Below are 11,652 nucleotides of genomic sequence, written 5' to 3'. Positions count from 1 at the left end.
ATTAAAACAGATGAATAACAGGGCCCATCGAGCCTGCCTTAAGTTGAGGCGCTTGGCGGTGTGGTGATATTGCAGGATTTTTATGGCCAGTCCACACTAAGAATGGATGTTCCGCCTCCTCTAACCAGTGCCTCCACTTCTCCAACAAAATCTTAACCATGAGTAGCTCTCGATTTCCCACCTCATATTTCCTCTCAGCTGGGTTTTGACAATGGGAAATCAAGGCGCGGGGATGCAGTTTTTGGTCTTGGGCAGAACACTGGGACAGGATCTCCCCCACTCTGACATCTGAGGCATTGACCAAAAACTGATGGGACAGGTGCAAATGGATTATGATGGGAGCTGTAGTGAATCGATGCTTGAGGTCAGAGAACGCCCGTCAGCTGTTGGAGACCACGTGAAAGGAACCTTGTGAGAGGTGAGTGCTGAGAAGAGGGAAGCCAGGGTGCTGTAACCCCAGACGAAGCCCCGGAAGAAATGAGCAAACCCCAGAAAACGTTGCAGCAGCATTCTGAATTTGGGTTGAGGCCAATCCACCTCCACTCTCACCTTGTTAGAATTCATCTGAATAGTTCCTGCAGAGATTATGTATCCTAGGAAGGAGATGGTGGAGCAATGTAAATCTCATTTCTCTGCTTTAACCAAAAGCTGGTTCTCCAAGAGTTGCTGGAGGACCTGTTGGACGTGGAGGACTTGTGCTTGTGCTGACCAGGAAAAAATGAGGATGTTGTCAATGTAGACAAACACGAATCGGTTCAACTTGTAACGGAGCACATCATTAACCAGGGCCTGGAACACTGTGGGAGCGTTGGTCAGTCAGAATGGCATCACCAGTTACTCGCAGCGCAAGCTAGCCGTGTTAAAGCTGTCTTCCATTCATCTCCTTCCCGTATCCAAACCAGATGGTAGGCTTCTGAAGTTCCAACTTCGAGAAGATGGTAGTCCCCTGCAGACGCTCGAAAGCCGAGGAGATGATTGGTAGTGGGTAACGTTTTTTAACCGTGATGTCATTAAGGCCCCGATAGTTGATACACAGACGCAGGGTTTTGTCCTTTTTCTATAAAAAGGGGGGGGGGGGGGCAGATGGATGTAAACTCCTTGCCGCAAGAGAGTCCCAAATGTACCTTTCCATAGTCTTGGTCTCCGGACCCGACAGGGAATACATTTGTCCCCGAGGCGGGAAAAGGTCAATAGCGCAGTCGTAGGGTTGATGAGGAGGAAGAGATGTGGTGAGAGCATTGTTGAAAACCTCCTGGAGGTCCTGGCACTCCGCCAGCGGAGAGATCCGAGGCTTTTCCCTAGCCTGCAGAAAGATATTCCGGGGCAGGCCGCGCTGACTTCAGACAATGCACGTGGCCATGATAGATCCAGTAGCCCAGCCAATCAGGGGATTGTGCCTCTGGAGACATGAAAACCCCAAAACCATGGGTACATAAGGCAATTCAATGAGCAGGAAGTGCAAAGACTCACTGTGATTATCTGACACTCGCAGGTTGATAGGAACCATATTGCTGGTAACTCTGCCAATAGAGCACCCATCCAGCGCAGTGACATCCATGGGAATAAAGAGGGGTTGTGTGGAGATACCCAGCTCCGACACCAGGGTAGTGTCCATAAAACTATCGTCGGCCCCAGAGTCAATGAGCACCCGGAGAGATTTGGACCGGTCCCCCAACAGCAGGATGGCATGAAGAGGGGTACGAGTAAGGAGATATTGGAAACTCCCTGTACAGCTCACCAGCATACTCGTACCTACTGATGAGCCTGGTCTTTTAATGGACAGATAGATATGTATTGTTCTGTAGTACCACAATAGGTCAGTCTGCGCAAGTGTTCAACAGAAGACAATCTAGCCCTTCCTAGTTGCATGGGCTCCAGAGGAGATTAGTCGACTGCCCTCTGTGATTCCCGAGGGAACTCGGGTTACGTTGGATTCTCCCGGCAATGTAGACTTCGGGAACTTCCAGTATTCCTCGGAGGCGAGGTGGGAATCGTGGACGAGCAAGTGTGACCGGGAACAGACCTCCTCTCCCTCCTAGGTTCCCGTAGCCACCCTAATTCTGCTCTGCATAAAGGGCAGCGGGTCCTATTACTGATTCATGTCTTTTTTGCCAGATCCTAAGTGGTATGTTGAATTTTATGTTCCTTTTGATGGTTTAGAAGGCCCTTCTTGCCTTCACAGATTTGTGGAAGTCACCTGTGGCAGTGATGTTTAGGCCAAGGTATGTATAGTTTTTTGTGTGCTCTAGGGCAACGGTGTCTAGATGGAATTCATATTTGTGATCCTGGAAACTGAACCTTCTTTGGAACACCGTTATTTTTGTCTTACTGAGATTTACAGTCAGGGCCCAGGTCTCACAGAATACTTGCTGAAGATTTAGGTGCTGCTGTAGGCCCTTCTTGGTTGGGGACAGAAGCACCAGATCATCAGCAAACAGTAGACATTTGACTTCAGATTCTATTAGGGTGAGGCCGGATGCTGCAGACTGTTCTAGAGCCCTCGCCAATTCGTTGATATACAGTGCATTCGAAAAGTATTCAGACCCTTTGAATTTTGTTACATTACAGCCTTATTCTAAAATAGTTTTCCCCCCTAATCAGTCTACACACAATACCCATAATGACAAAGCAAAACAGGTTTTTCAATTTTTTTGCAAATTCATAAAAAAAAAGGAAATATCACATTTACATAAGTAATCAGACCCTTAACTCAGTACTTTGTTGAAGCACCTTTGGCAGCGATTACAGCCTGGAGTCGTCTTGGGTATAACGCTACAAGCATGTCACATCTGTATTTGGGGAGTTTCTCCCATTCCTCTCTGCAGATCCTCAGAAGCTTTGTCAGGATGGATGGGGAGGGTCGCTGCACAGCTTTTTTCAGGTCTCTCCAGAGATGTTCGATCGGGTTCAAGTCCAGGCTCTGGCTGGGACACTCAAGGACATTCAGAAACTTGGCCCGAAGCCACTCCTGCGTGGTCTTGGCTGTGTTCTTAGGGTTGTTGTCCTGTTGGAAGGTGAACCTTTGCCCCAGTCTGAGGTCCTGAGCGGTCTGGAGCAGGTTTTCATTGAGGATCTCTCTGTACTTAGCTCCATTCATCTTTCACTCGATCCTGACTAGTCTCCCAGTCCTGCCTCTGATAAACAACTCCACATCACAATGCTGCCAACACCATTCTTCACCTTAGGGATGGTGCAAGGTTTCCTGCAGACGTGACACTTGGCATTCAGGCCAAAGAGTTCAATCTTAATTTCATCAGACCAGACAATCTTGCTTCTCATGGTCTGAGAGTCCTTTAGATGCCTTTTGGCAAACTCCATGCGGTGCTGTCGTATAGCCTTTTACTAAGGAGTGGCTTCCATCTGGCCAATCAACCATAAAGGCCTGATTGGTGGAGTGCTGCAGAGATGGTTGTCCTTTTTGAAGGTTCTCCCATCTCCACAGAGGAACTCCAGAGCTCTGTCAGAGTGACCATTGGGTTCTTGATCACCTCACTGACCAAGACCCTTCTCCCCCGATTGCTCAGTTTGGCTGGGCAGCCAGCTCTAGCAAGAGTCTTGACGGTTCCAAACATCTTCCATTTATGGATGATGGAGGCCACTGTGTTCTTGGGGAAATTCAATGCTGTAGAAATGTTTTGGTAACCTTTCCTAGATCTGTGCCTCTACACAATCCTGTCTCGGAGCTCTACAGACAATTCCTTTGACCTCATGGTTTGGTTTTTGCTCTGACATACACTGTCAACTGCGGGACCTTATATAGATAGGTGTGTGCTTTTCCAAATCACATCAAATCAATTGATTTTACCACAAGTGGACTGCAATCAAAATGTAGAAACATCTCAAAGATGATCAATGGAAACAGGATGCACCTGAGCTGGTTTATCCACACATCTCCATTTTGGATAGATAACTCTGTAACGCCATAGAGAGGGGTTTTTTGTTCTTTATTTTGGTTAGGCCAGGGTGTTACATTGGGTGGGCGTTCTATGTTCCTTTTTCTATGTTTTTGTATTTCTTTGTTTTGGGCCGTTTGTGGCTCCCAATCAGGCACAGCTGAAGCTCGTTGTTGCTGATTGGGAGTCACACATAAGGAGCATGTTTTTCCTTTGGGTTTTGTGGGTAATTGTTTCTGTTAGTGTTTACACCTGACAGGACTGGTGGCTGTCGGTTTTCTCTTTTCTTGTTTTTGGTAGTGTTCTCTTGTTTTTTAATTAAAACCTTTTATGATGAACACTAACTCCGCTGCACCTTGGTCTCTCTCCGACGACAGCCCTTACAAACTCTTTGTGTTATTGTTCGTTTAGTGTGTTCCAATTTTCACAGAAGTGGTCTCTCTCTCTCTCTCTCTCTCTCTCCATGCATCTCAATAATCCATTTAGTCACAATTTCACTTTTTATTTAATAAAATCATTTATTGTACAGTGTGATGTAATATCTGTCTGAATGGGTCCATCAGATGTTGTTGAAGAACAGATACTGTATCTCCTGTACTACACATTACCTTCAATAACATCACCCTCACAGGCTTTCTCCAATTACCCCCAATTATCTGCTCCCCAAGTTATCCTCCAATAACAAGTCCCAATTAACCCCCTCCTGCCCCTTCCTCCCTACAAGCACCCCCTGGTGGCTGTGTGCTTGTTTTTTAGCCGGGGGCTCATTTCTCCCTATATCAGCAGCTCCCCTTCTCTCCTCTTCCTCTCCCTCTTTCACTCTCACTCTCTGCAGGAGATGCCAGACTGACAGACACTCATCCTCTCTCTCTCTCTCTGTCTGTCTCTCTGTCTGTCTCACCAGGATAAGGTTTACTGTTGCCAGGTAGGGCAGAGGTAGAACAAGGTTTTGTGTGTCTATCACTGTTGTTTCACATGTCTGGTTACAGGTGTCTGTGTTGTATGGTGTATCTCTTCATTGAAAGCACTTGTCATTCTGTCTACAGAGTGTTCTGTCTGCAAGGTCTTGGTTTGGTCTCTCTCCAACAGGTGACGGAACTCTCCCAGTCCTTGGCCTTGTCTCTCTCCAGATGATGAGCCTTTGGGGCTGGCTGTGGCTGCTCTACTGTCTCCATGTCCCTGGGTGTGTCTGGGGTCTGGATGGAGGTGGAGAGGGGGCTTGTCGGCTGGTAGCTAAGCCCGTCTCCGGCAGTGTTTATCGGGCAGGAGATGTGGTCATTGGGGGCCTGTTCCCCATCCATGTGGAAGCCCCACTACCAGAGCAGGAGTTCAGGAGCATTAAGGGATATTCTACCTGTACAATGTATGCAGCTTGTGTGATAACAGCTTTATGGCATTGTGTTTTCACCTGAAGGTAATGTGTATTCAGTTACCTCCTTTCTCTCCATTTCTTCCTTTCTTCCGTCTGTCAGTTTCAAACAGCGTGCTTACCGCTGGCTCCAGACTATGATCTTTGCTGTGGAGGAGATTAACCGTGACCCAGCCCTCCTGCCTAACCTCACCCTGGGGTTCCTGGCTTCTGACACATGCCGAACAGAGGGCATCACCCTGGGGGCAGCCCTAGCCATGGTGACCGGCAAGGAGGCCTCCGTGGTGGGCACAGAGTGTGGCACAACCCCCGAGGTTCCCGTCATCATCGGAGATGCCCACTCCTCAGCCACCATGGTGGTGGCACAGACCCTCGGGCCGTTTGATTTACCCATGGTGAGGCAGGGGTTGGATTACAGGCTGGGATGAGATGATGACTCTTTTCACATTACATTTCATTCTCTATCTAGATTTCTTTCTCTAACGTTTACTTTCCTTCTCCCTCTGCTCTCTGCCTCTTACAAATTATAATTATCCTTGACTCTCGCTCTCGCTCTCTCTGTCTATCACTGTCTCTCTCACTCTCTGTCTCTCTTTCTCTCACTCTGTTCTCTCCCAGGTGAGTTACTTTGCCACCTGTGCATGTTTGAGTGACAACTGGAGGTACCCCTCGTTCTTCCGTACGGTACCCAGCGATGCCTTCCAGGCTCGGGGCATGGCCAGGCTGCTGCGTCTGCTGAGATGGGTGTGGGTAGGGCTAGTGTCAGAGGATGATGACTATGGCAGGTTTGGGGTTCAGCTGCTTCTCCAAGAGCTCCAGGGATCTGGGGTGTGTGTCGCTTACTCTGAGGTCCTCCCCAAGGTACGACCTCACTCTGATGATCTGACAGTATACTCTCTCTATTGCTCTGTCTTTCACTCTCTCTTTCACTGTGACTCCCCATCTCTTCTAATCTAATAGAAACTATCTCTCTGATATTCTCTGACTCTCTTCCCTCTCTCTCACTGATGGTCACCCCCAAGTTACCGTCTAAGAGAAAGATCAGGCACATTGCGGACACCATCAGAGGATCTACTGCCAGAGTGGTTGTGGCATTTGTAGGATTCACGGGTCATTCAGGGGTGAGCAGTTACCGGTCAGAGTATTGTTAATGATTTGTAACACAGCTGTAGCAGTGTCCTTGTGTCTTATCATGTCTTGATGCCCTTTATATACACAATCATTTCCTAATTGATAATCACGCATTTCAGCTTGACTATCTTTATCTTTTTAACGATTTCATTCTCCAGGCCCTGATGGAAGAGGTTGTCCGTCAGAACATTACAGATAAGCAGTGGATTGCCTCAGAGTCCTGGGTCACCTACACTACTATCGCCGCCCCGAAAAACCTGCCTTCTCTTGCCGGGACAATCGGTTTTGCCCTGAAGAAAGCTGACATTCCCGGCCTGGGGCCTTTCCTAACACGCCTCCATCCAGACGGGGACTACCAGAAGTCCGACCCCTTCCTGAGGGAATTGTGGGAAGAGCTGTTTGGGTGTTCTCTGGGGGTTGACCTCAGCGTGACGGTGCCGTCCAGGCGACAGTGTACTGGGTCAGAGGTCATACGTGAGGGAGACTTTACACCTAAATTTCATTTTTTTGTCCAGATTCCCAATGTTATCTCAGTTAAATATTGTGTCAATCCTAGGTGAGGGGGAGAGCCAGTATGCTGACGTGTCTCAGTTGAGAGCCAGCTATAATGTGTACAAGGCTGTGTACGCCATCGCCTACGCCATACAGGATATGATGGCCTGTCAGACCAGGGGACGGAGTCTTTAATGGTGGACAGTGCCCTGATATCAGGAAGCTTCAGCCCAGCCAGGTGAGAACAACATGTTGATCTGTTTTCAAGTTAACAACACTAATGTTCCTAGTCAGGATACAGTGAAAACACTTTGAACGGTTTGAGTTCTAAAGAACCAAAGCCACAACTGGTTCTAACTCTTAATCCTGTTCCAATGCCCTTTTCTCTTTGAGATTGTTCATTATCTGAGGGGAGTGAACTTCAGTACTCCTGTGGGGGAATCTTTCCACTTCGACATGAATGGAGATCCGCCTGCCTCTTATGACATCATCAACTGGCATGTGACCCCCGAGGGGACGGCAGAGTTTGTCCAGGTCGGACATTTTCTGTCCTCTGAGGGATCGGACGACCAGTTTCACATGGACATGGATAAAGTGATGTGGGGTGGGGGCAGCGGAGAGGAGGTGAGAACTGCTCAGTTTAGTTTCACTGAGGCAGAGAGGAGTGGTTGTGTGTGTGTGTGTGTGTGTGTGTGTGTGTGTGTGTGTGTGTGTGTGTGTGTGTGGTGTGTGTGTGTGTGTGTGTGTGTGTGTATGTGTGTGTGTGTGTGTGTGTGTGTGTGTGTGTGTGTGTGTGTGTGTGTGTGTGTGTGTGTGTGTGTGTGTGTGTGTGTGTGTGTGAGTGATGGAGAGAGATTTATTGAGTTTATCACCCTGAGGCAGACATTCAGAAAAGAAAAAGACATAAAGAAGACCAAATAAATAACAGGGGATTGGTATCTCAGACAGAAAGTCAACATGACACTGAACGGTCTCTTTTTTTAACTAGGCAAGTCAGTTAAGAACAATTCTTTTTTACAATTCCTACCCCAGCCAAACCCGAAAGACGCTGGACCAATTGTACCAATTTTACGGCCCCCTATGGGACTCCGAATCACGGCCGAATGTGATACAGCCTGGATTTGAAACAAGGACTTTAGTGATGCCTCTTGCACTGATATGCAGTGCCTTAGAATGCTGAGCCACTCACGGAGAACATGATACTGAAATTTAGATATCTGTGTGTTCATTTTCCTGACATAGTCCCCAGAGGTGCCCAGGGAGCCTGTCTGTCTGTGTAATAATGATGATAACAGCAATGATGATGACGATGATAACTTCTTCCTCTCCCCCCTCTGGTAGGTCCCTGTGTCTGTATGCAGTGCTGACTGTCCCCCTGGTACCAGGCATGCAGTACAGAAGGGGAGGCCTGTGTGCTGCTTTGACTGTCTGTCCTGTGCTGAGGGAGAGATCAGCAACACAACAGGTAGTCTATCTAGGGTTCTGATTCCAATTCATACTTTTCCTCAAACCTGACTGGTCCTGATTTGGACACCTCATTCTTCTTCCTTCTCTATCAGGGTCAGTTGAGTGTATTAGGTGTCCAGAGCGGTTCTGGTCCAACCCTGATCGTACGGCGTGCATCCCCCAGCTGGTGGACTTCCTCTCCTACAGCGACACAATGGGTGTCATCCTGTCTGTCATCTCAGTTTCCGGGGCAACACTCACAGCAGGTGCCTTGGCCACCTTCCTCTACCACCGTCACACGGCCCTGGTGAGTTGAATCATATGATCATATATAGAGGTACTGGACAGAAATGAGATTGTGTCATTTAAGGATGTGATTATTGACATCAGTCAGTCTAATTTATCTTTCTCTGTCTCGTTCCAGGTGAAAGCCAACAACTCTGAGCTCAGCTTCCTGCTCCTGCTGTCACTCAAGCTATGCTTCCTGTGCGCACTGGTTTTCATTGGCCAGCCGAAGCCATGGACATGCATGCTGAGACACACCCTGTTTGGTATAAGCTTTGTGTTCTGCATCTCCTGTCTGCTCAGCAGGACTGTGGTGGTGCTGGTGGCCTTCAGGGCCACTCTGCCTGGAGAGAACCTGATGAGATACTTCAGCCCCACCCAGCAGAGGATGGGTATCTCACTCTGCACACTCATCCAGGTGAACATCTAGTTTTTACTATATTCTTTTGGAATGTAGTTGTTTCCCTCATTGACCATATTATTTGTTTTCAAGATAACTTGTTAAGATAACTCATCCACCTCCTTTCCCTTACACAGGTGCTGATCTGTGTACTGTGGCTGGCCTTAGCTCCACCCCGACCTGCTGAGAGGAGGGACAGAGAGGGTCGGGGACCGAGGGTGGTCCTGGAGTGTGAGGTGGGCTCTGTGGTTGGTTTCTCTCTGGTGCTGGGCTACATCGGCCTTCTGGCCTCTCTCTGTCTCCTCTTAGCCTTCCTGGCCAGGAAACTCCCAGACAACTTCAACGAGGCCAAGTTCATCACCTTCAGCATGCTGATCTTCTGTGCCGTCTGGATCTCCTTCATCCCTGCCTACGTCAGCTCTCCTGGGAAGTACACAGTAGCTGTAGAGATCTTTGCCATCCTGGCATCCAGCTTTGGGCTGCTGTTCTGTCTGTTTGCTCCAAAGTGTTACATCATCCTTCTGAGACCAGAGAGAAACACCAAGAAACACATGATGTCCAAATAGAAACCACCAAGAAACATGATGTCCAATTAGAAACCACCAAGAAACACATGATGTCCAATTAGAAACCATCAAGAAACACATGATGTCCAATTAGAAACCACCAAGAAACACATGATGTCTAATTAGAAACCACCAAGAAACACATGATGTCCAATTAGAAACCACCAAGAAACACATGATGTCCAATTAGAAACCACCAAGAAACACATGATGTCTAATTAGAAACCACCAAGAAACACATGATGTCCAATTAGAAACCACCAAGAAACACATGATGTCCAATTAGAATCCACCTATAAACACATGATGTCCAATTAGAATCCACCAAGAAACACATGATGTCCAATTAGAATCCATCAAGAAACACATGATGTCCAATTAGAAACCACCAAGAAACACATGATGTCCAATTAGAAACCATCAAGAAACACATGATGTCCAATTAGAAACCACCAAGAAACACATGATGTCCAATTAGAAACCACCAAGAAACACATGATGTCCAATTAGAAACCACCAAGAAACACATGATGTCCAATTAGAAACCACCAAGAAACACATGATGTCCAATTAGAAACCACCAAGAAACACATGATGTCCAATTAGAAACCACCAAGAAACACATGATGTCCCATTAGAAACCATCAAGAAACACATGATGTCCAAATAGAAACCACCAAGAAACACATGATGGACAAATATTAACTTAAACATACTCCTATCGTGATTTAGGGTTCGTTGATACTCATTTCAGCAGGGGAATGTCCATTCTGTTTGGAAACATTAATTTCCTGCTATTCCTTCACTATATTACTTTGTTAATATTAGTATGTGTTCTTATAATGTGTCAGAATGAAACACGTCTATATGAACAAAACCAATAAAGATTACGTAGTGTCTACTCATGCTGGAAGAGTTAGTATTGAGTCTGTCTGACAGAACTTACAGACCCCCTACATGATTCCTTCGTCACCCTGTGAGTGAGTGTGTGTGTGTGTGTGTGTGTGTGTGTGGAACGGCTGTCTTCTGTAGAAATGGACCAAGGCGCAGCAGGTATGTGAATACTCATCTTTAATTAAAATAAAGGAGTAGAGCATCCACTTAACAATTCAAACAATATATAAGACAGGAACAGTTTTGCAGGCACACAACACGCAGTGCAAAAACAACTACCCACCAAAACCAAGTGACAAACATACTCCTACATATATGACTCCCAATCAGGAACAACGATCCCCAGCTGTTCCTGATCAGGAGTCACAAGACCAACACAGAACAATCACACACACAAGACTGCCACGTCCTGACCCCAAAACTACAACAACAGCTCCATCTGCTGGTCAGGACGTGACAGTACCCCCCCCTCAAGGTGCAGACCCCGGAATGCACCTAACAACGAAAAAACACCAACAAACAAAATCCCCAACAAAACCCATAAACAATAACCCCTAAACAATAAGGGAGGGAAGGGAGGGTGGCTGCCGTCAACGACGGCACTGTGCTACACCCTCCCTCCCCAACCCACCTATCCTGGAGGTGGCTCCGGTGCAGGACGTGGACCCTGCTCCACCCTCGGCGTCGCCCACTTCGGTGGAGCCGATAGCTGCGCCAGGCAGACGGACCCCTCGAGCCGGGCCGGAGGACAGGAGGGCCCCTCGGGCTGGGCCGGGGGACAGGAGGGCCCCTCGGGCTGGGCCGGGGGACAGGAGGGCCCCTCGGGCTGGGCCGGGGGACAGGAGGGCCCCTCGGGCTGGGCCGGGGGGCAGGAGGGCCCCTCGGGCTGGGCCGGGGAGCAGGAGGGCCCCTCGGGCTGGGCCGGGGAGCAGGAGGGCCCCTCGGGCTGGGCCGGAGAGCAGGAGGGCCCCTCGGGCTGGGCCGGAAAGCATGCGGGCCCCTCGGGCTGGGCCGGAAGGCATGCGGGCCACTCGGGCTGGGCCGGAAGGCATGCGGGCCACTCGGGCTGGGCCGGAAGGCATGCGGGCCACTCGGGCTGGGCCGGAAGGCATGCGGGCCACTCGGGCTGGGCCGGAGGGCAGGAGGACCACTCGGGCTGGACCGGAGGGCAGGAGG

The 11,652-nt window shown here is 48.6% G+C and overlaps 1 protein-coding gene across 1 annotated transcript; it reads left to right on the top strand.

Moving 5' to 3' along the window:
- The first annotated feature begins 5,006 nt into the window (after positions 1 to 5,006).
- On the top strand, positions 5,007 to 9,834 carry LOC106581477 (extracellular calcium-sensing receptor). The gene is given in 12 exon segments (XM_045703423.2): positions 5,007 to 5,256; positions 5,366 to 5,657; positions 5,881 to 6,123; positions 6,285 to 6,359; positions 6,552 to 6,867; positions 6,950 to 7,059; positions 7,061 to 7,123; positions 7,279 to 7,509; positions 8,227 to 8,350; positions 8,445 to 8,638; positions 8,756 to 9,034; positions 9,154 to 9,834. Coding segments are annotated over 12 exon segments (2,589 nt in total). The 5' UTR covers positions 5,007 to 5,023; the 3' UTR covers positions 9,583 to 9,834.
- The last annotated feature ends 1,818 nt before the right edge of the window (positions 9,835 to 11,652 follow it).

This window comes from Salmo salar, chromosome 20, assembly GCF_965601325.2.
Source record: "Salmo salar chromosome 20, fSalSal1, whole genome shotgun sequence".
NCBI classification, from domain to species: Eukaryota; Metazoa; Chordata; class Actinopteri; order Salmoniformes; family Salmonidae; genus Salmo; species Salmo salar.
This window is presented reverse-complemented; position numbering and strand designations above follow the sequence as displayed.